Source organism: Chionomys nivalis, chromosome 13, assembly GCF_950005125.1.
Source record: "Chionomys nivalis chromosome 13, mChiNiv1.1, whole genome shotgun sequence".
NCBI lineage: Eukaryota > Metazoa > Chordata > Mammalia > Rodentia > Cricetidae > Chionomys > Chionomys nivalis.
Genome location: NC_080098.1, coordinates 10,184,345 through 10,208,675, shown reverse-complemented (window position 1 = coordinate 10,208,675; position 24,331 = coordinate 10,184,345). Strand labels below are relative to the sequence as shown.

The 24,331-nt window shown below is 39.6% G+C and overlaps 1 protein-coding gene across 1 annotated transcript in view; it reads left to right on the top strand.

The window, feature by feature from the left end:
* Positions 1 to 24,331, top strand: part of Gpr158 (G protein-coupled receptor 158) — a 372,055-nt gene that overhangs the window by 209,762 nt on the left and 137,962 nt on the right. The window contains exon 5 of the mRNA XM_057787800.1: positions 24,212 to 24,280. Within this exon, the coding sequence (XP_057643783.1) occupies positions 24,212 to 24,280 (69 nt within the window). The remainder of the gene's footprint in view (positions 1 to 24,211; positions 24,281 to 24,331) is intronic.

Sequence of the window (24,331 nt, the reverse complement as noted above, 5' to 3'; positions counted from 1 at the left end):
GCCAGCAACGTGAGTCTACCTTTAAAAGTCATTCTGCTGAGGGTAAGACAGAAAGATGAAGAGATAGGAAATTCTGTGAAGCTCTTGTGCTTATTGTCTAAAGGATTGTAAATATTTGTAGAGAGCTTTTTACTTTTGTCCATTAAGGCAGATTTATAAAAAGATCCTTTCAAGCTTCTCGGGACATTTATAGCATTAATATGTGTGACCATTAATTAACTTTAGAGAATTCCACAGGGGAGAAAGAAATGACAGTAATTATCATCTTCAGTTACAAATGGAGAAACTGATGCTTAAAGATACTCTGGAGTGACTTTATAATCCTCAGTTCACTGATTATTAAATGACAGTATCCTCCAAATACAGCAGAGGCAGCAGATCATCTATGACATCTGCAGGAGTGGCTAAGTTGTCATTGGATCATCTCAAGACACATACCTTCGGCCTGTCTAGTTAAAGATGAAGCCCTAGAGTTATTCCTCAAATCTGAATTTCTAGTGTAGCAGAAATCAGTAACTTATGGCCTACTACCCATTATGTAGAACACAAAATAATAATATTTCTTGGTGTGAAATTTAAATCTCAGCATTTATAACATTTGATTGGAGCACAGCCCTGTTTTCCTGTGTGCTGTCCCTGGCTGGCTCCAGAACTGAGTAGGGCCTGAAATCCTCACTGTTGGCGCTTTACAGGGACCGCCTCCCCCCTCCTCCCCCCTCCCCGAGAGCACAGCTCTGTGCAGTCAGTCCACTTTGCATCCTTAGCTCTGGTTTCCAGCTCTTCCCTGGGATGCTCAAGGTGTCCCCGAGCTTCAATGCTGCCTTCTAACTTCTGCATCTTTATTTCTCAAACCAGAGGTCAGCGGTCATCCCTTCAGGGGTCCCAGAGCTCATTTTCATCAGTTCCTTCCCATGTGTATACAGGGGCCTAAACTGTGTCTATCCCTTAGCTGACTCTCGCCACCAAGTTAAGACCACAGGCCCTGTGGCTGCAGAAGGCAGCTGGAGCTAGGAGTTCATGCTTTCCCTGTCATCTGAGGATTTTCAAAGATGAGCTGATGAAACTAGTCTTCTCTCAGCATCTTACCTTTTCTTCCACGTCCATCAGTCAAACTCTCCTCTGTTCCAGCAGCTCATGGTCTGGTTCCCCGGGGGCAAATGGTGGACCTCTTGTGCACAGTTTTCTGAGGAGCAATATTTAGAAGCGATAGATTTCTCTGGGGGTTTTAAACTTTGCCTCCAGGTTGTCTCTTGTGTCCCAGTCTCACAGATCAGAAAAAGAGAAGACTGAACGCTGGCTGAGCTGGGCCATCTTCAGAATGAACCCTCCGTGCAGTCCTGAAATGGGGGTGTGTGGTTGCTTGTTTATACAAAGACAGTGTCAGCCCTGTTCTGAGCTACTTTCCATGACAATAGCCAGGGACAGAGAGAAGAAGGCCTCTCCAACCATCCCTGACTTAGCTGTCAGGGAACTAACTGGTTTTGCCGAAGTGGAGCTAGCATCCTGGCTTCCCTCTCAGTGATCCAAAACAGCGTGCGACTGGTGGTGTCCAAGACGTATCTGACATCACAATACTGGCTTATTAAAGAAAGATTAAGTTCAGGAGAAGAAAATTCTCAGTGTCTTTTTTAAAATTTGCAATTTGTACAGTCTCTGAAATTTAAATTATGTTTATAGTGATAATTAATTAGCAAGGTTACAATTCTTATTTGCAGAGATTGAAAAGTATAGAATTCTTGACAAATAAAAACATTTTAAATATGTTTATTCATTCATATGACTTCCCCGTTCTTTTTATCCTCTCTCCAGTACCTGTTTCTAGACTGAAGGCCAGAATGGGTTTCTTGAGGACTGCTAAAGGCGGTGCACATGTTCCACTTCAGCGTCCACACTGCAGATAGAATCGTTGCTGCCATTTCAAGTAGTTCAGTCAATCTCCAGTGCCCAGACCCACATTTAAAGCTGGCTCAGGGTCTCATTTATAAGCTGTTTGGCTTCTTCCTTGCCCCTTTAATGAAAAATAAAGATAAGGAAACAAGGTGCACAATAAGAGCAGAAAAGCTTTAAAGAAGTGTAGAAAGAAAACACATAACCTTTGATGACCTATAGCAATAGAAATTTAGAGTATAATCATTGTGGAGGCTACCTTCGCCCACAGGTACTGCTCATTTACCTGTGTCTCTGAGCTTAGGGACTCTGTCTAGCCATATAGTTCTCCCGCTCAGCTCTACACTCAACTCACTGCACGCAAATGTGTTGCTAAAGCTCGGATGCCCCTCTCTGACCACCAGCACCCCCAAATCAGACTCAGGTGGCAGTTAGTGTCTCAGCAGCATCCAGTCTACCCTGTCCTTCCGTGCCCCCTTTCTGCTTCAGAATTCATGGTGCAGCCCCCACCATCCTGGCACCTCGGTCCTGGTTGGCAGGATTAGATACTCACGTATTTGGTCCTTACTGCCTGCAGGAGACTGAGTTCCGTGTTTTTAGGTTTGGAAGGAAACTTCTGGTTTTAGAATGAGAAGATCTCAAACCTCAGGAATGAGTTTCTCAAATGAGGCTTCTCTCCATATGTAGAATTTCTGATTTTCTCGGATGTTTGTGATATACTTCTAAGATTGGGGAACATTAATTTATAGCTTGATAATCATCTTCTCTATTGCGAAAGGTAAACTGAAAATCAGTGTGTTTGATGGATGGAGACTGCCAGGGTTGTGCCTGTCAGTCACAGACACACCACGGGGTTTAGTTTCCCACAATCCATTGCTTTCCTAGGCAGAGAGAGATAATACCAAAAGGGATGTATCCCTCAAGAGCAGTGGGCTGTAGGATCTGCGGAGCATAGCGGAGAGAGATTCGCTCAGTGAATTTATTAAATCCCTGAGCTGGCTACTCCAACCCATGAAGTAGCTGAAGGAAATTTACATGGAGGAAAGCCCCAACAGAACTGCTCTGGGTGTTCACAGTGGGAAGTGACTGGGAAGGTAAGTGAGAACTACCGGAAGCAGAAAAGCGTTATACACTTATTCTTTTCTTGGGCACAACTAAGCAAATAGAGGAATGCTTGCCCGGAAGTAAACAAGCTGTTAGACACAGCCAAAAAAATAAGCCGGTGATGTAGCAGGCAAACGGTAGTGGCTCACGAATAAGATGAATACGGGAAATCAGCAAAAAGATGTGACTGCGTAAGACAGATATAACAAAACATAGCATGTGAGGTTGCTATTTCAGTCTACAGGCAGCAGGAGTTCATTTGAGCCCAGTGCCCTCTGTTGTATTGTCTGTCTGGGAAAAACCAAGCATTTCCTCCGCTCTCCACATCCACCGTCTTGATTGCCCAATTGGGCATCAGTAAGTTAGAAACCAACTTCTCCATCTTCCTCTGCCAAAGTTCATCTGCTTGCGCTCTTTGAAGTCTAGGAAAATGGCCCGCCATGGATCAGAGAGTCAGTTAGAAGCTCAGCACTATCCCTGACATATACATCCCATTCCTCACGGCCATTGCCCCAGGGATTATCAATTGTACACCCTCAGACTGATTTCCCCTCCCTACTCCTCTGCTACCTTCCCCGTCTAGGATTTCACCATCCCCTGCCTTCCCTCGTTGTTACAGCATCCTCCAGCATACATCCATGTCCCCTCCAGTGTGTCCTGGAGGCTGCAGCCAGAAAGCATTCTTCTGAATCGGGTCTCCTCACTTCACCTTAGTCTCTTTTCCCCAAAACTCTTTGATGACCTTTTTTTTTTTTTTGCCATGGGGTAGATGCCTGTGCACAGTTCCAGGCTCAGAAGAGCCACCATGATTGCCACTGATTAGCTTGAAAACTTCAACACTGACTTTGTTCCTCTTTCATTTCTTCTCTACCCACACTACTGTACTTAATGAGCTCCGAGTCTGCGCCTCTCTTTGGAATGCTACTACCATTCTTTCATGGACACACCAAGCCAGTTCTGTTTTTATTCCTCATATTTCTGGTCTCAAATCATCTGAAACTTCCAATGATGCACATCCTAATCTTAATCCTGGTGAGTTTTCTTTCCTGTGTCCTCCTGCAGTTTGGGTTAGTTTTCCTATAGCGTTTGCTAAGAGAGCCCTGGACTGTTTACATGTGTGTAAGACGATCTCTCAGTTGAAAAGCACCATCCTGGGTATTTTCAGTAGCGCCTCTGACCTCCACCTATTAAAATAAACCCATTGGATGCAAACTGTCCAACTAGAATGTCACCTGGTGATGGATAATTACCTCTGGTAGTTAAGAATCACAGGTTTGGGCCAACTATTTCTCTCAGTCTAGATAGCCTTCCCCTTGAAATGAGCACTCATATTCATTCTCTCTCTCTCTCTCTCTCTCTCTCTCTCTCTCTCTCTCTCTCTCTCTCTCCATCCCTCTCTTCTTTCTTTCTCTTTTCTTTTTCTGTCTCTCTCCTCTCTCTCCCTCTTCTCTCCCCCCTCTCTATGTATTGGCTATGTTCAATGTAATAATGGATAAAGAGCCCACCAGTGGATAAAAAAAAGTGTTAACAATTGATTTGATTCTAATCTCCCATGTTCATCTCACATCCAGAGGGGAAAATTAAGAACTTTCATGATATCATTGAGTTTTGAAGTAGTGTAATTTTAAGATAGAATTCACTAGAGGACATTAGTGATATGATAGCTGTTTCTGGTTTACTATGGAAAAGTTCCAGGCCATTATCCTTTTAAGGAAAGCACACTGCAGTTTTGAGTCTAAGTAAGAGCTCTAAAAATCACTCATATGACATGTTAGCTACTAATGACTTGAAGGAAGACTGTACCTACACCATAGATAAAGGCTAATCTAAAAGTGGAAAAGAAGAGCAAAGCCAAGTTTAGGCTTATCGAGAATGCATCTATTATTTTAATAAGGCTGAGGTAGTAGTTGACCAATAAATGTGGACTGAGCATTAATAATAAATGAGAAAACAAAGACAGGTGATAGTACATGCCTATAATCCAAGCACTTGGAAGAGGAAGGGTGATGAGGAATTCAAGGCCAGTTTCTGCTACATGGTGAGTTCAAGGCCAGCTTGGGCTCTGTGAGACACTGGAGGCAGGGGAGGGAGGATAGGAATGGGGTACAGACAAAGCAGCTTGATGCTAAGTGAGAACATCAGGAATGTATTCCCAGAAAAGGTGATGTTGGAAAGCTTTGAAAGATGTGGAGGAGGTTTCTAGATAAGGGAACTGCATCTGTAAAGGTCTTGGTTAAAAAGAGCGCAGTTTATTCAAAGAGTGGTGTGGCTGGAAGGAGCACAGTATCTCATCTGTAGTGTTTGATAAAGAGGGAAGGTTGGTAAGGCTAGAACACGGAAAGTTCTAAATGCTAACTTATGGGATTTGAATCTATAGATAGCCCACCATTGCAGTGATTTATGAAAACTTGTGAGGGGAAAGATATGGTGCAAGTGTAGTAGGCAGAACTCTCTCTAGCAAAATGTGGAAGGTAGCACAGAAAGTGTGAAACTGGAAGTGCAGAGAGCAGTTATGGATCTGTTATATTGCTTGGAAGAGAAGCAGTAAAAACGTGACTGGAGGCAGGGACCCTAGAGAAGAATGGGAATGATGCCCAACCAGCACAGCAAGTGGAAATGGCTTTGTGCTAGCAACCATGATGAGAGAGTAAAAAAGACTAGTTCTGTGCTGAGATTTCGAATCTCATTTTTTATCTGGGTTTTAAAGCCGGCATTGGAGAGCAATTAGAAGGTTTGCTATACAAAGGTGAGCTTGGTTTACACAAACTGAGGTTCAGTCATTTGTAGAACACTAGTTGAACAAATATTGACTGGTATACAGGAGACAGGTCCAAAATAGAGACAGATTTGAGGTGATCCAAGGGAGTGATCCTTGATGCTAGGCAACGGAAGAAGCACACAAGAGAAGGAATATGGGGAAAATAGGGGGGACTGCTGCTATGTGTCACCAGGAGAGTTTGAGAAACATCACTTAAAGAATTTGTGTTTTAAGATTCAGAAATATGCTCAGTTCACTCTCATGACCATTTGCACTGATTAATTTATTCTGATGTATGGGAACTAATCCTAAATGCCTTGAGATAAAAAGCTCTATTTGCAGCCTTGTGTGAGTCAGTAAGTCATAAAATCTTGTCAATTCTGTGAGTTTGAGAACAGCCCCCACAGTGTGTGCTTTCAGATCACAGGCAAAGCAGTGATTGGAAAATAGGAGGCTTTGAATATAAGTTAGACAGGTTTAAAACTGATTTTGTATTAATGAATCCATTCTGTTTTAATGATTCTATTTTTTAATATTCCCTTGAGATCATACTTTATCCATGGCTTCTAATATATATCTACTTCAGATTTCAGAAGTTCTTATATTTTATCTGACATATAGTTTATCCATGTTAATGACTGGATGTATAATTTTTGCCTGTTTTAATTAGTAATTCTAAACATATTTTACTTAACAATTTTATGGCTGAAATGCTTAAATCAATCCTAAACTATTTCCTAGCTATGTTGGCTTACTATAAAAATATGTCTGCCAGAACCAGTTACTGTAGACACTAGGTAATAGCAATCGATTAGGATGTAAATTGATTGGAATATCTAACAGCCAATATAGACAACATTTATTTTCCTCCAACAACCATGAAACAAATCATCCATGTCTAGAGATGTTTTAAATAAAGAGATGAAAAAGGGAAGTCCAACCCAGGGAATCTCCTGCTTATTTTAAACATCTTAGGCTTTTTTGTTCTCCTTGTTTTCATGGTGCTCTTTAAACTTAAAACACAGCATCTGGAGGATAGTCACTTATAAACTAAAAGGTCATCAAATCCTGTTTAAACTCTAAACAGGTAAAATATATTAGGAAAAACAATCACATCAGATTGAATTCAAGAAGTTTCTGAATAGAAAAAAAAGAGAAAGATTTATGCCTAAGCAGAACAGGGTTATAATTTAACCATAGGTTTATAAACACTATTTCTAAGCAATAGTATGCTGGGACAAATAGACATACAGCTTTGTTTTATACAGTCAGAGTACACTTTACTGTTCTTAATAATTATTCTTGGTCTGACTACAGGGCAAGTCAAGATGGGGCCCCCTCTCTTCTATTACTTAGGGTCTTAACTGGAGTCATCCTTGTGGATTCCTGGGAATTTCTCTAGAGCCAGGTTTCTTGCTCACCTAATAATGGCTCCATCAATCAAGATATCTCTTTCCTTGCTCTCATCTCTGTCCTTCTTCCATCTTGACTATCCCATTCCCTCAAGTTTTCCTCATCCCTCCCCTTTTCCTTCCTCTTTGCCTTCTATGCTCTCTTCTCCCCCAACCCCATACTCCCAATTTTGTCAGGTGATTTTGTCTGTTTCCACTTTCCAGGTGGATCTATATATGTTTTTTTTAGGATTCACCTTATTACTTAGCTTCTCTAGGATCATGAACTATATATAGGCTTAGTATCCCATGTTTATAATTTGTATCCATTTAAGAGTGAGTACATACCATATTCATATTTTTGGGTCTGGGTTACCTCACTCAGGATAGTGTTTCTAATTTCATCTATTTGCACGCAAAATTCAAGATGTCATTGTGGGTCTTTTTTTTTTTCCCTGCTGAGTGGTACTCTAATGTGTAAATGTACCACATTTTCTTTATCCATTCTTCAGTTGAGGGGGAAGGTTGTTTCCAGGATCTGATTATTATAAATAATGCTGCTACGAACATAGTTGAACAATCCCTTTATAGTATGATTGAGCATCTTTTGGATTTATGTCCAAGAGTGGTATTGCTGGATCCTGAGGTAGGTTGATTTCCAATTTTCTGAGAAACCACCACACTGATTTCCAAAGTGGTTGTACAAGTTTACATTCCCATTAGCAACGGATGAGTGTTCCCCTTACTCCACATCCTCTCCAGCATAAGCTATTATTGTTTTTGATCTTAGCCATTCTGACAGGTGTAAGATGGTATCTCAAAGTTGTCTTGATTTGCATTTCCCTGATGGCTAAGTCAGACTTATGAATATCTTAAATATCACCATAGAACCATCATCCAGAAACTGATGGAAACAGAGGCAGAGACCCGCATTGGAGCACTGGAATGAGCTCCCAAAGTCTAGTTGAAGAGTGGGAGGAGTGAGAATATGAGCAAAGAGGTCAAGATCATGATGAGTACACCCACTGAAACAGTTTACCTGAGCTAATGGGAGCTCACCAACTCCAGCTGGACTGGAAAGGAACAAGCATAGGATCAAACTAGTACCTCTGGTTGTAGTTTCATGGCTGGAACAGACTGAGGGGTCACTGGCAGTGGCACCAGGATTTATCCCTACTGCATGTACTGGCTTTTTTGGAACCCATTCTCTTTGGATGGATACCTTGCTCAGCCTAGATATAGTAGGGAAGGCCTTGACCTTCCACAAGGCAATGTGCCTTATGCTCCCTGGGGATTAGATGGGGGTGGAGTGGAAGGGTGTGTGGAGGGAATGGGAGGAGGGGAGGGAGTAGAAATTGGGATTGGTATGTATAATGAAAAAAGATAGTTTGTGTTTTTTAAAAAAATATAAAAGAATTATTCTTAAATTTCATTTTCAATAGCTTTTAAATTTTCAGTATGAAATTTCCATATCCTGGTATTCTTTTATAGTGACTGATATCAGTCTTAATTTTTTTTCAGTCTTTTGGATTGAAAGAAGAATACAATTGGCCCATCCTATTTGTGTATTCTTCATTCATAGCTCAAAACTTGTAAATGTAAACTATTTTTAAATATTGTATCTGTACTGAATGCATAGAATCTCTTCTGGCTGTCAATTATATGATTTGCTGTGTAAATTGTTCTTCTTGGGGAAGGCATGAACAAATGTCTATTCATGTCAAGGCATTAAGAAAAGGTCAAACAAATGGTTTCACCTAAGTTTAGTTTGGTAAACCAATGAGTTAACTGGGGTTATTTACAGGAGCATATGTGGGTGGTTACTTACTATATGTATTCAATATTTTTCTGATAGTGGATACAGCACCATGACCAGAAGCAACGTTTGAGAAAGAGTTCATTTTGTCTTAGGGTCCATCATGGAGGTAGACATGGCAAGCATGGCAGTGGGAGGAAGAAGCTGAAAGATTACATCTTTAATCGTACATATCAAGGACATCAATCAGAGAGAGTGACTTGGAAGTGGCATGAGGCTTTCAGCTCTCAAAACCTAGCCCTAGTGACATACTTCTGTCAGGAAGGCCACACCTCTTAAATCTCACAAACAGTGCTACCAAATGGAACTTCATGTTCAAATGTCTCACTCCATGGGGGAAATTCTCATTCAAACCCCACACTGAGACATGGACCTCTCAGAGTCAGCTGTTTCACTGAAAATACAACCTGTTCTAGTTTTTGTTCTGTTGCTATGATGAACACCACAATGAAAGGTCACTTGGGGAGGGAAGGGTTGATGTTACTTTACAGGTTGTAGCCTACTGTTGAGAGAAGTCAGTGAAGAAACCCTAGCGGGGCAGGAACCTGAAGCAGAGACAATGGGGGAAGAGTATTCACTGGTTTGCTCCTGGGATCACTACTTAGCTAACTATTTATTTATTTATTTATTTATTTATTTATGTTGAAAAAATTTCCGCCTCCTCCCCGCCTCCCATTTCTCTCCCCCTACCCCCACTCCTCTCCCCCTCTCCCCACTGCATTCCCCCTCCCTCTCGAGTCTGAAGAACAGTCCCAATTCCCTGCCCTGTGGGAAGTCCAAGGTCCTCCCCCCTCCATCCAGGTCCAGGAAGGTGAGCATCCAAACGGGCTAGGCTCCCACAAAGCCAGTTCATGCAGTCAGATTGAAACCTAGTGCCATTGTCCTTGACTTCTCATCAGCCTTCATTGTCTGATGGGGGAGAGTCTTCTGTTTTGTGTTGATTTCACTGGTTAAATAAAGAAACTGCCTTGACCCTTTAATAAGACAGAAAATTAGGTAGGCGGAGTAGACAGAACAGAATGCTGGGAGAAAGAAGCCGAGTCAGGCGGTTGCCATGATTCTCCCATCTGACACAGAAGCAGGTTAAAATCTTTCCTGGTAAGCCAGCTCGTGGTGCTACACAGAATATTAGAAATGGGTTAGATCAATATGTAAGAGCTAGCCAATAAGAGGCTGGAACTAATGGACCAAGCAGTGTTTAAAAGAATACAGTTTCCGTGTAATTATTTCAGGTAAAGCCATGCGGGCGGCCGGGTGCCAGGGACGCAGCCCCGCAGCTCTTATTTCAACAGCTGTCCGCCATGTTCAGAGAGTCTGGTTTTATTCCATGCTTATTCAGTCCCAGTCCAGCTGGCCTTGGTGAGCTCCCAATAGATCAGCCCCACTGTCACAGTGGGTGGGTGCACCCCTCTCGGTCCTGACTTCCTTCTTAGCTAACTTTTTAATTCAACCTACTAGATTGAATATAGTGCCAGCTGTAGTAGGCTAGGCTCCCTTAAACCAGTTATCAGTCAAGGAACTCTTTCATAGATTCGAACATAGTACAATCTGATTGAGATTATTCTATAGTTGTGGGTCTCTTTTCCCAGGTGACTTTAGGTTTGTGTAAAGTGGACGATAAAAGGTAATTATCACTCCACTCCAGCATGAGTAGGGTTCATGAAAGCTAGACACCTTAAAGCTCCCCCCTGCTCAAGTTTCAGGCAGCTTCAACAAAAAGATTCTCCTCCCAGGAATTGCCTACTGCTTGTATAGCCTTGGGGAAGGGTCTTTGTAACTTGCTGAATTTCCCAAGCCTGGCAAGTTTCATGATCTTGTTCCTTATACAATTCTCATTATGTGTTGGGGGGTCCAACCTTAACAGAGTTTCACACATTCCAGGGTAGGGACATGTGGATTAGAAATATTAGGCAGAAGGAACAGAGATACAAAGACACAGAATAGAGTCAGGAGGATAATCCAGTGAATACCAAATTCACCTGCATTTGTTTTCAATATATCCCAATCCAAAAATGGGGGGAGGGAAGAAGGCAAAAGACTGCTTTAACTTGATACAAAGAATAAGCAGAGTTATTACCTTTTCATTGCCTGAAGCATCAAGCAACTATACCCCGAATGAAGCATTCTGTTGTTTAAGCAGAACATACAGTGACCACACCTTAGGCTAAGCATCCTGTAGGCAGTCACTTCCTGGGTCAAACCTTCTACCATATCCTTGAAGGAGCAGGAATAAGCCTGACCTCTCTGACCTTTGGTCAAGGTGAAACAGATTCACTTCTGTGGGTCATCTTAATACCCAAAACACCAAGTAACTGCACCCTAGGTCAAGATATCTTGTTAGTAGCCACACTTTAAGTAAAACCTCTTGTTAATAGCCTTGAAGGAGCAAGAATAGGCCTAAACTCTCTGACCTTTAGTCAAGGTAGAACAAATCTACTTCTGTGGGCTCCCAGATTTATGCGACTCCCTCCAGAGGTAATGTTTCCAATTCTGAGGCAATGGCTACACTGCTTAAGTGGTTCAGTTTACATTAAGTGTTGTAGTGGGTGCTGTGACAGTACAGAGATGATCATGTGCATAGGAGGATGTGCATAGGTGTTATGCAAAAGTTATATCCCATTATGCGAAGGACTTGGCCAGCATGGACTTCAGTGCCTATGGTGGACCTTGGAACTAGTTCCCTGCAGATACTGAGACAACTGTTGTTTAATTTTGATTTACATTTTCCTGTTGCTTGTGGCAATCCACATTTTTCACACTTTCCTTTCTGTTTCTGCTTTGAATTGGCAGTTCAGAGCAGGGCTGCGGTTTCTTATTTCACATGTCTTTGTATTTCAGAGTGAGGTCAGAAAAGGAGCCTTCATGAGCAGCTCTCGGATGCTATTTTAAATGACAGCTTTACAAAATTGTATTTTGAAAGTCCAAGGGCAAAGTTGAGCAACAGAACTGTGTAGCCTATGTATGAGTTCTGTCAATTTCTTGACAAAAATTTTAACCTCCATAAGCCTCAGGCTCTGCATTTACAGAGTAGACATGATGGTAGTGGCCATATTTGTTGGGAGACTTGCACGTTTCTGTGGGAGTTAATAGATGGGAAGAACTTAGAGTAATGGCTTCTAGAAGAGCCCAGCTGTCCTGGTCATTGCAAGTATCATCATGCTCCTTGTCACCATCCTCATTAACATTCTGTTTAGGGCAAAATGTATTCTCAATGGGGGAAAGCTTGTTGGGTGGGTGAGCCAGCAATGATTGATTTCTTTCTCTGTACTCTGGTTCTGGGTCTCCTTTCCTTTCTCTGAAGTCAGCTTTACACTCCTGGAATTGATGCATTTACATACTTTTTTGATCTTAAAAATATAAGAAAGAAAGAAAGAAAGAAAGAAAGAAAGAAAGAAAGAAAGAAAGGAAGGAAGGAAGGAAGGAAGGAAGGAAGAAAGAAAGAAAGAAAGAAAGAAAGAAAGAAAGAAAGAAAGAAAGAAAGAAAGAAAGAAAACTTACAGCAAATGGGGTGTATGCTTGGAGTGGGGGAGTGTTGCTGCTCTTGACCTGCTGATGACAGTTCCTGCAATACTGCATGCTGCAATACTGCATACTACGATACTGCATACTACGATACTGCATGCTGAGATGCTTACACAATCAGGAAAGCTTGTTTTCAGAGGCAGCTTTCTTATTAAACTAACTCTTGCTTCAAAGAAAGAAGAGACTAAGAAGCAGGCCTATTCATTTAGCTTGCTCCCAGCAAAATCTTAAAGTCTTGCTGGGGTGCTTATGTGTGACAGTGGCTTGCTGCATTTTATTTTAAGATATTTAATTATCAAGTTATGTATATCCAAGGCATAGAAAGCAATGAGTTGGCACACACTATTTCGCATGGATCACGATCACACAAATCCACTTTAAGAACAACTCCTGCTGCACATCAGGTTCCTAGAAAGCTCACTCTTCTCAGCTGTCTGATCATCGTGTCTCCATTTCTTTTTCTCTCCGCCCACCAGAAGTCACCATCGTGTCCTTACCTGTTATCTGCTGGGGGACACTTAGGCAATTCTGAATCTTGGCTACTGTCTCTTCAACGAATTTATGATTTAATTCTTGACTTCTTTGCATATTTTGATTCGTAACTTCTAGTGAGACATGGTTTTCAGATATTTTTCCCATCCTACAGGTTAGGTATTTTTCATTCTGTTGACTGCTTCCTCTCTTTCATTGGTCTGCAGAAGCTTTCAGTTTACTTGTTTTTGCACTGTACTGAATCTGTGTATTGATTTTGATTCGTGAACACGTGATATCTCTGAATTTATGTGTGTGAGCTTCAGTTTCTTTAGTCGACGTTTTATAGTTTTCTGGGTATAGCTCCTTCACCACTTTGTTTTTGCTTACTTGTAAGTATTTTATTATTGCCACTGTTTTTGCAGTTGGAATTGTTTCTCTTTTGTATAGGTTAATGGTTAGTGTTAGCATATAGAAGCAAAATGTTATTCTTAATTGGTCTGATATTCTGAATTGTAATGAATTTATTATTTGTGATGGAATTCACAATAAAAACTGAAAAGGAAAAAAACCCTTTGAGACAGGAAAATTTGCTTCTTAAAAAATGAAGTTGAAGTCAAGCATTATGGTGTAGACCTGCAATACAAGAGCTGAGGAGCCTATACAAGAGGATTGTGAGTTCTACAAAAGCTTGAAATAGAAGAACCCGACTCAGGATAAACAAGATCTTTGACATAAAATAGTACCCTATGTTTTGATTAAATTTAGGCATATTGATTAACTTCCATGTAGGACTAGTTTCAGCAGAAACAATTTTGGACCAAGAAAGCATCTTCTGTTAACATCATTCTCTAAAGCTTCATGGTAGATGTGTGCATAATTCTAGCATGAGGAAGGTAAAACTGGGTGATAGGGAGTGTGAAGCCCATATAGGCTGCACAGAGGGACTGTCTCAAAAACCAAACCAAACAGAAATGTCTGAACAGGAGGGAAGGGAGGGAGGGAGGGAGGAAGGAAGGGAGGGAGGGAGGAAGGGAAGGAGGGTAGGAAGAAGAAAATTGATTAAGGTAAAATCAAAGATCTTTACTGTGTACTTTAAGTATTGTTTAGTTTCTCTTTCAAGTTCTACCTGGAAGGGCAGCCACTAACTTATTACCACCACTAACACTGTTAGTTGCAGAATATGATGTATTTTATCTGTTTACTTTACAATAGATAGGGAAGATTAAGGTAGGGCAGAAATTGAAAACTGGGTATCAGGAGTAATAGAACGTCTCTGATAAAAATGTTCCTCTTGTAGAGGACAGACTTTGTTGAAATGACAGAAAAGGTGATTTGAAGGAGTTGTCTGTCATCTGTAGTAGGGGGCTGCGGCAGGGCTGTGTCCCGCCACCGGGTTAGCTTTACCTGAAATAATTACACGGAAACTGTATTCTCTTAAACACTGCTTGGCCCATTAGTTTTAACCTCTTATTGGCTAGCTCTTACATAGTGATCTAACCCATTTCTAATATTCTGTGTAGTACCACGAGCTGGCTTACCAGCAAAGATCTTAACCTGTGTCTGTCTGGAGTGGGAGAATCATGGCGACTGCCTGACTTGGCTTCTTTCTCCCAGTATTCTGTTCTGTCTACTCCACCCACTTAATTTTCTGTCCAATTAAAGGCCAAGCAATTTTCTTTATTAATTAACCAATGAAACAACAGATAGAAAGATGACCCACCTCCATCAGTCATCTGTGGTAGAGTTGAGAAAGAACACAGCAACCACAGTGAGTAGCACGTGCAAGTGAGGCAGGACTGTGGTTTGGGTTCTGCTGGGTCTGGCTCCGTCTTCACCCCTCCAGCTCATTCACCCATGTTTAGTTTGTGAAGTCAAGAAGTAATATTATGTCAAAACAGATACAAATAGACATTTGCTTTCTAAACTGATAGTCAGCCTTTGCTCACAGTAAAAGGATTTTCTTCGTTTTCTGTGTAGCTACTGTTTTCTTGTTTTTTTTTTTTTTTGTGTGTGTGTGTACACTCTATGTCATGCATGTGGAACTTTAAGGATAACACACCCACCTTCCTTCTTCTACCTCCTCCTCATTCTCCTCTTATTCATTTTATCACTTTGGCTATTTAATTTACTCACCAGACCATAATAGAGTCATATATATATATATTTAATCTATCTATCTATCTATCTATCTATCTATCTATCTATCTATCTATCTATCTATCTATATCTATATATTAAAAGTTTCTTTTCACAATTATGAAGCAGTTTGCATGTAGATACTCAGTGTTATCATTTGTCTAGTTGGTTAGAAAACAGTGGGCCATAAAAATTGGGGGAGTTCTGAAGAAATATTAAATGTATGAATGGGCTTAATTAATAAACCAATTTCTTTAATTTACAGTATGTAAGTGTATGTTTGAGATATAGCTTGAATACAGTATTTGTAAATAGCTGATAGTCCTTAATCAGGAGAGAGAACCTCAAGAAACATGGTTAGAAAATTTAGTTTCTGGCATCTTCAATATGGAGTGCTTCCAGGGAGGGGAGTGAGAATATAAATTAGAGATTCAGAAAGCAGTTATGGATGCAGATATAGAGTTTAAGTAATTAGTTTGTCAAACTTTAAATAGTTGCTAACTTCCAGAAAACCCATTTAACTCATGGATGTTAAAACACAATAGCTTTTAAAAATCTATTACATTGGAAACCTTTTTTGGAGGCTCTCTCTCTCTCTCTCTCTCTCTCTCTCTCTCTCTCTCTCTCTCCCCTTATTATCTTTTGAGAGAGGGTTTCACTGTACCAGCCTCTGCCTCCCAAGTGCTGGAATTAAAGTCATGCGCCAGTCAACATACCCAGCTTTTTTGTTTGTTTGTTTGTTTCTTAACATTCATTTAACAATTCTCTACTGTCAAACCTCTCTATCATCAAATTTCTATATATATATTCATTTATTTCACTTGTGTATTTTTGAGTTGATAGTCTGATCCTAATGCATAAAACAGTATATCTTAGGGCAAATGATCTATCACAGAGAGGAGAAGAGGAGTGGGGATGGGGGAGGGGAGTGGGGGGAGGGGGCAATGTGTGGGAGGAGGGGAGGGAAATGGGAAACGGGGAGCAGTTGGAAATTTTAATTAAAAAGAATAAAAAAAATATTAGATATTTGAAAAAAAAAAGAAACCAATTAAAACATCCATCAGTTAGTATGACCTTTTTGAATTTTGTATGTAAGGGTTAGCACTTATTATCTACTTAAAACTTATGAATTAATTATTTGAAATCTTTCCTGAGTCACATTCATGATGTAAGATATAAAAATCTTAAAATATCAAGATAATTACTCAATCACATTGAGTTTGCTAGTATACACGAAGATGGAAACAGAAAACTTTAACTAAAGAAGAAATTAGACTTAACAAGAGAAATGTAAACAAGATGGACCTAATTAGTTAATTAGTCATTTAGCTAATTATTATTCTAGCCTACCTTTTATTTTGTCTTTTGGCAAACATCTTCAAATTTTTGTGTTCAAACCCATCTAGAGGGACAAAGGAGGGGAGGGTGGGAAAAGGGGGTGGGGAATAGGGGGGAAATGTTCAACATACAACACACATTTGCATTAAACCTGGATAAACAAATTCTATAATACTCATCTGGTTCTTAATGCTCAGAGGTACCAGGCAAGTCAGACTCCAGCTTGCTCTACACCATCTAGAGACTGAAAACTGTTGTAGAAACTGAGTTTGAATTCCTGTCTTCATCTTTTGCATCTGAAGTACATTGCACTCCCCATGCCCTTCATCACACACTTTTTCAGTGTATCAATCGGCTGCAAAATTACAATGACTGCTTTTAGGTTTCTCAAAGTGCTATTATTCTTGCAGGTAAAGAGCATCTCTTACATCTCATTAAAATATTTCTTGGTTTTCTTATTTTGAAATGCTCATCATATTTCTATGACTTTATTTGTAAATGTCTCGTCAGAATAAACAAGTGTGCTACATGTATAAAATTAGAAACATATCCCCATTCTACTGTTCCAGTCACCACATACACTTTCGTATGTGAGACAAACTTAGCAGTTCTGAGTTCTACCCCAAGGCTCAGACTTATTTCCGCTGAGGATGACAGCTAATGATGTGTGGACATTAGCATTTGAAAACAGTGCCTTGAAGATTGTAATTTTGAGCAAACCTAACTCAAAAACAAAACACTTTGGGGATAAACAGAAATCAGATGAGGTTTCCATGTTCAGAGTGGTATGATCCTAGACTAGATTAAACAAAAACCAATGTTTAATTATTACTTTGATCTTTTGCTACTTAGTGATCAAGTGAAAATAAGCAATAATTTGTAACATTTCTACTATAAAATACATTTATGTTTCTAAAAGATAAATATCAAACTGAATTGTGGTAGTTTGAGAGAAAATGACATCCAGAGGGAGTGACACTATTAGGAGGTGTGGCACTGTTGGAATAAGTGTGGCCTTGTTGGAGGGAGTGTGTCACTGTGGAAGCAGGGTTTGAGGTTTCATATATGCTCAAGCCACACCCAGTGAGTTTGTTGACTTCCTGCTGCCTTCTGGTCAAGATGTAGTCAGAACCATATCTGCCTGTACACTGCCATGCTCCCTGTCATGATAATAATGGACTGAGTCTCTGAAACTGTAAGCCATCCCCTCAATTACAATTTTCTTTGTAAGAATTGCCATTGGTCATGGTGTCTTTTCACAGCAATAGAAAAAAGCCTAAGTAGAACGTGAATGATACCAGAGTTCATTTCAGTAGAGCAAAGTACGATATTTTTCAAAATCAGTCAGTGTTTTAATATCAGTTTTTTAGGATTTATTAATCTTTAATATTTTAATTCTGTTCTTTCAATTTAGAATACTTTTCAAAAGGAAGAATTTGTTGATCCAGTTCTTATTCAAAAAATATAATCATTAATCTTAGTGGCTTAATGAAACATAAAATTGAATACAAAATGCATTTTGTGTCATCTTCCATAAGGATGTACAATAAGCTATCTGAAGAAATATGGGCTCCTTAATAGTTCAGCCTTTGCCATTCACTTCTGTAGGCTTTCTGGGTGTATCCCAATTATACGAAGCATGTGCTACTTCATTTATTAGTTTAAAAAAGAAAGGAAGAGGAAATTGAAGACTGCAAAGAGATCCCAAGGAAGTAGCTAAAGGCTTAGGTCAATGAGTACAGATAGGACATTCAGGCAGCATCTTAGCAAGACAGAAGGACAGTCATCAGATGGTCACCCAGGGTTCTATCAGAGAGGAGTTGCTTTGACAGCAGCATGGAGGTGGAGGGACTTGAAGATTAGCCAAAGTTTGCTTTTCTGCATGTGAGTTCTTCTGCATCTCAACAGCGTCAGGGGCGCTTGTTGGATCTTTTGAAGTGTTGACTTGATATTTTTAATTTTTATTTTAAAAACAATCTTATTTTACATACCAATCATAGTTCCCTCTTCCCTGTTCCCCCACTCCCACCACTTTCTCCCCATTCAGCCTCCCATCCACTTCTTAGAGAGGGTGAGGCCACCCATGGGAGTCAACAAAATCTGTCATATCACTTGAGGCAGGACCAAGGTCCTCCCCACTGTATCTAAGCTGAGCAAGGTATCCTTCCTTAGGGAATGGGCTCTAAAGAGCCAGTTCATGCACTAGAAATAAATGCGGTTCCACTGCTAGCTGTCCCCCCAACTGCCCATGCCTCATAACTTTCACCCTCATTCAGAGGGCCTAGTTCAGTCTTATGCTGTTTCCTCAACTGTCAGTCCACAGTCAGTGAGCTCCCACTAGCTCGAGACAGCTGTTTCTCATCATGGTCTTGACCCATTTGCTCATAATGTCGCTCCTCACTCTCTATGACTGGACTCCAGGAGTTTGGCCCAGTGCTTAGCTGTGGATCTCTGCATCTGCTTCCAACAGATGACTTGATTTGAAACAAAGCAAAGTGAGTTGTCAAAAACCTCATTACTTAATTCTGCAAAAATAATAATGCCTGTTAAAAGTTTCCACTCAGGATTTTGTGGTGAATCATAATTAATAATGCAGGACCCATTATTTCTAAGTTCACATGAGTATAAAAATGTTTTTTACCCCCTTTTTAGTGTTCTATTCTGTTTTAAAATTTATTAAACTATCTGTATTTTTCTGTGTATTTTATTTCAGACAAGCTAATATTTTCAGAAGTTAGTTTAAATTGAACCCGAAGTTCATGTCATATGAAAAACAGACCAAGGCCAGGTAGTGGTGCTGCATGCCTTTAATCCTAGCATTCTGGAGGCAGAGACAGGAGTTCAAAGCTAGTTCAGAGCAAGTTTCAGAACGAGCTCCAAAGCTACAGACAAACCCTGTCTTGAAACTCCCCCCCCCCTTCAAATAAACAAAACAAAACAAAGACCAAAATTCAGAAGTTAAACTTCTGGCCCAATGTCATGTGGCTAATAAACAGCCAATATTGCCATTGCAAATCAGCCAGAGATCATCATCCACAATGCTAAAATTCTCTGATCTATTCATGTTTTACTTTGGGAGTATCTATCTATTCTTGCCCTCTTTCTGTTCTTATCATTTTTATTCTTGATTTTTTTTTCTGAAAAGGAAAACCTGATTTGGAACAACTAACTCTTCCTTTACAAATAACTCTACATTGGAGCCGGGTAGTGGTGGCACACACCTTTAATCCCAGCACTTGGGAGGCAGAGACAGGCGAATCTCTGTGAGTTCAAGGCCATCCTAGTCTACAAGAGTGAACTAGTTCCGGGACCTACTCCAAAACTACAGAGAAGCCCTGTCTCAAAAAACAAAAACAAGCAAAAAATAAGCCAAATAACTCTACATTGGCTGAGTTTTCACTATTTCATTGCAGATATTCTCACCATAATTGAACTTCATGAAGTCTTTCAGGCAGGATGCTCTATTCTCATCCACATATAATTTCTAAAATTATTGAACAATAACCCCTCCAAATTGTCAGTGTTAAACATGCCCTTAGTATTACTTTTCACTTCTTATTTCCAACCTATGTTGTATCATTATGTCAAGTGCTTATGTCAAGAAGTCTCTTTTCTGTGGATTTTTCTATGGAAACAGAAGAGTTAAAAGAAAAGGTCAACCCCATGAATCTCTTCTACCAGTGTAACTAAGTCATTCTGTAAAGAGAGATTTGTAGACTCTTGGTTTCTCACCAAATCCTCTGCTGATTCATCCCTTTAAAAATAAAATCTTATTGCTATCTCAGAGTTTGCACATAGACTCTGAAATTGAGCTATTTAAAATGTTCCCTTTTCCTTTTCAGTGATTTCTTTTGTAATACAAGGAAAGTTTAAATATTGCAGGGTTGAAGACATTGGCACTGATCAAAAATAGCTGCATGGTGTTAGCAAGAAGTGTGTTATTTCCCTAGAGGCTAAAACAGTTTAACATATAAAAGTGAGGTAGAGCTAGTCACGTAGAGTCAGGGAAATAATAACAAGTCATTTTAAAAGCTTCGCCTCCAGCATTCTTGTCCTCTTGTTACTATAACAGCTTAGGCTTCCTTGGGGCTGTTGCATGGGGGCAATTATGCCTCTAGAGGCTGCAATGGTGTATTGAGTCATGTGCCTCTGCACTTGGTGAACTAGGGTGATGAGAGCTAGGAGCTGGTTTTGAGACAATTGGATAAGTTTATAGTAGAATATTATTAGCCTTTTATTGATCTACAGGTTTCATTTGCTCATTTAATTTGTCATATCTGTGAGGGTTTGGGAACAGGGGTAGGAATACATGATAAAAATGGAAGAAGATAAATATCTTCTCTCTTAGAAGAAAGGTTTTTCTTTAAACTTTTGCATATTGTAACTCAGAATCATAGAATTTTATAATGACCAAGTTAATAGGTTTTAGATTTTCTTCAGTTAATTACTAAAAAGCTTATAATTCAGCAATATCTGATTACATGTCCTTCAGTGAAAAAAGATATTGCTAAGTTAGTTCTCTTATGCCCAAATACAATCTCTTCTTTAGAAGAGACCATTGCTATCATGTCAGGATGAATCCTCTGGACTGTGAGTGCCCCAGGCTTCTAAAATTTTGATATGGCTTTGTTGTCTACAGTGTGATGGACTGCATACACAGCTATCCTGGGCTATGTACAACCTGTGAGCAACTGACTGTACACACCTACAAATCTGAAACTTTGTTTATAGAGATACACACATAGGCTGGGCGGGTGTTTTATAGAAACAGCATTATACCATATTTGCTGGGTATATTTTGAGAAAGTACTCCCCTCCACTGAATTTCCCAGTTCACAATTCTAGTTAAAAGTAGCTCTATTTTGCTATTTCTATCTCAAGCAAAGCTGTTTAGGAGGTGAATTTTATCTCCACCTCTGTGAATTTGCTCATTCTCTCCTTTATCTGTCTTCATTTCTGAGTTTCTCCTCTCCCATCACTTAGCACTTTTTCTCTCTTCCCATCTTTTACAGCTACTCAGGGGATCACTCATAGTAATTGTATATGAATCTTTGGTGCCAGTTAGAAAGCAAAGATTTTTGTCCCAGTTAAAATACCTAGTACTACCACAGCAGTGGGAATGGTGATGGACTATTTTAGGTTATATGCAATTCTTCTTTGCCATGAAGAACCATTCATTGTGTTTGGCTCATTCTGTTAGACTTTGAAGCCAAATTCACCACAGGATATTTCAAAAGAAAAAAAGTTTACATTTAGAATATACCTCACATTTGAAGATAGTTGCCAGAGTTCCAGTTTAGAAGCTAAAATTCTGAGCTTCCCTGTTGAGCAAGGATGGGGACTAAGCAAGAAGTACATATATCTTTATTGTACAGGTAGCTGTGAGAATACACATGAACACATATGATTGCTACTGTTGTGTTCTAGCAATGACTGAAACACAGACATATAGTCTACTGCTCCCAAAAGGATCAGAAGACATTGCAGAAGGAAGATACCACCACCCCACAGCATCATCACATGCCAAAAAAACTTCTGGGTCCTCTATATCTAGGCTCTTTACTCTTCTGGGGTAATTTTGGATTTTTACTTTTTATTATAGTTATGTATTGTTTTAAATTTATGTGTTTGTCTCTGCAAATGAGTGCAGATGCTTTCAGAGTCCACAAGAGTGTGACGTATCCCCTGGAGCTGGAATTACAGATGGCTGTGAGTTGCTTGGCATGGTCACTGGGAACCAAACCCAGGTCCAATGTAAGAACAGTATGTGCTCTTAAGCACCGAGCCATCTCTTCAGTATCTTCTGTAGTCATTTTTGGTTCCAAACATAAAACACTTTTTGTTGCTATCAATATATATTCATAGTTTTCAAATTCATCAACTAGGTGCTGCTTTATGGCTTAAAACTAGATAAACAATTATGTACCAAGTCCAATGCTAAGTATTTTAACTACTTCATGTTTAATAACTTACTGGGTTTAATAAGGTATGTCTTAGGGTTTCTGTTGTAAAGAGATACCATGACCATACAGCTCTTATAAGGAAAACATTTAATTGAGGTGGCAACTTACAGTTCAGAGGGTCCGTCCATTATCATCATGGAAGGGAGCATGGAAACATTCATGTAGGCACGGTGCTGCTTACATATTGATCAGAAGGCAACAGAAAATACACTGTGACACTGGACAGTATCCTCAGCATAGGAAGCTTCAAAGCCCACCCCCAGTGACCACACTTCCTCCAACAAGGACACACCTTCTAGTAGTGCCACTCCCTTTGAGCTTATGGGGGCCAATTACATTCAAACTACCACAGGGTGTTAAAATACTCTATTGGGAAAGGCCATTGAAGTATAGCTTATTTCATTGCCTGCTTAAGGAGCTATTTCAGAATTCACAGCGGTACAGAATTAACTGCAAAACTTTCCTGCTATACTCTCGAGCTCTTCTGTCAGTCTACAATGCAGATCCTTTTACAAGAAGAAACTTTTACAAGAAGTTTCACATGATAGTTTGTAGTCTGAGTCTTAGTGTCATATTAATAAATTAGAACATAAGTTATAAAAATATCCATAAGTAGTTTATGCTTTGCCAAATGCAATTTTCCATATTAGAAATTCTACTAGCCTCAACTCAAATACTGCTGGTAGAAATTATCTTTTCACAAAACTAAAATATCTACTGGGTAAAGCAATGGCCCATATCAAAAAGCATTTAGAGACAGAAGATATATTGTAGAGGTACAATTGCTTGCCTGGTATGCATATGCCTTGGGCTCCATTCTCAGACCACAGGGAATGGGGGAAAAGAAGCTACTCAAGTGATTGACACCATCCAGTATTCTCAAACTCTTAGCCATGAGTTCCTTTGAAGGATTACATACCCAGCAAGGTTTTGAAAGAGGAATTAAAAAATTATTTTTCTGACTATCAGTTATCACATCATTTTCAAAAAATATATAACGCACTGTCATAGTCTGGATTCCTAGCCTCCTTCAGTTGTCGCGGAATTAATTTTCTTACTTCACTTAACTTTCCTGTAAAATAAAGCATCTTATATGCCTTTTATATAGCATTTAATGAAAATTAGGGATTCCAGAGTGACTAATTTTTTTGATTTTGTAAGACATACCCTATCTAGACACTTTAGCTCATTGAAGTCAAACTTATTGTTATAAGCTAAGATTTTTTTCTTGCCTCAACTCTGTTTTGTTATAGGAATTTTATATTTTGCAAATTATAAAAGTATCATAAAATTGTTAGATACATTGATGCTTTGAAACTAAATATTTAATAACTTTTAAGATGAGGAACCTTTTATATTTAGTGTGATTCGTATTGTTTACACAATGAAGCTGTATTGTGGGGATTATATTGTATCATTGAGATTCCAAGCCCCTATACAGCTCACACACCAAACTTCGTTTTAACCCTCCACAGTGATCCAGCAGGTGTCCGTGAAACACTTTAGGTCACTGGTGGCTTCTGATTCAGAAACAGAAAAATGATCTGTGTTGGTTACAATTTCTTGGATTGTAGGAATCTTCAAGATAGTGATGTTGGCTTCTCAGAAGTCAGTGACGACATTGTTAGGCCTGACCTCACTTCATACCCAGGCTTCCCTCATGTGACAGCTGTTTAGCCACCTGAACGCTAGCTAGATTTTATTTATGTACTTAATTTTCCCCAGAAGAATGCTGTTCTTAGGGATGAAGCATTTTTACAGTAGCATAAATCCTCTGTGCTGAAAATTAAGTTAACAATGGCATTTTCAATTTGTTTTCTAGAGCATCAGAGCATCCGGCCTCATCCTGTTGGAAACAATACTCTTTGGGTCTCTGCTCCTGTACTTTCCGGTAAGTGACATCCTGCTATTTTAAAAGCAGTCATCTGTTTTATTTTGATTT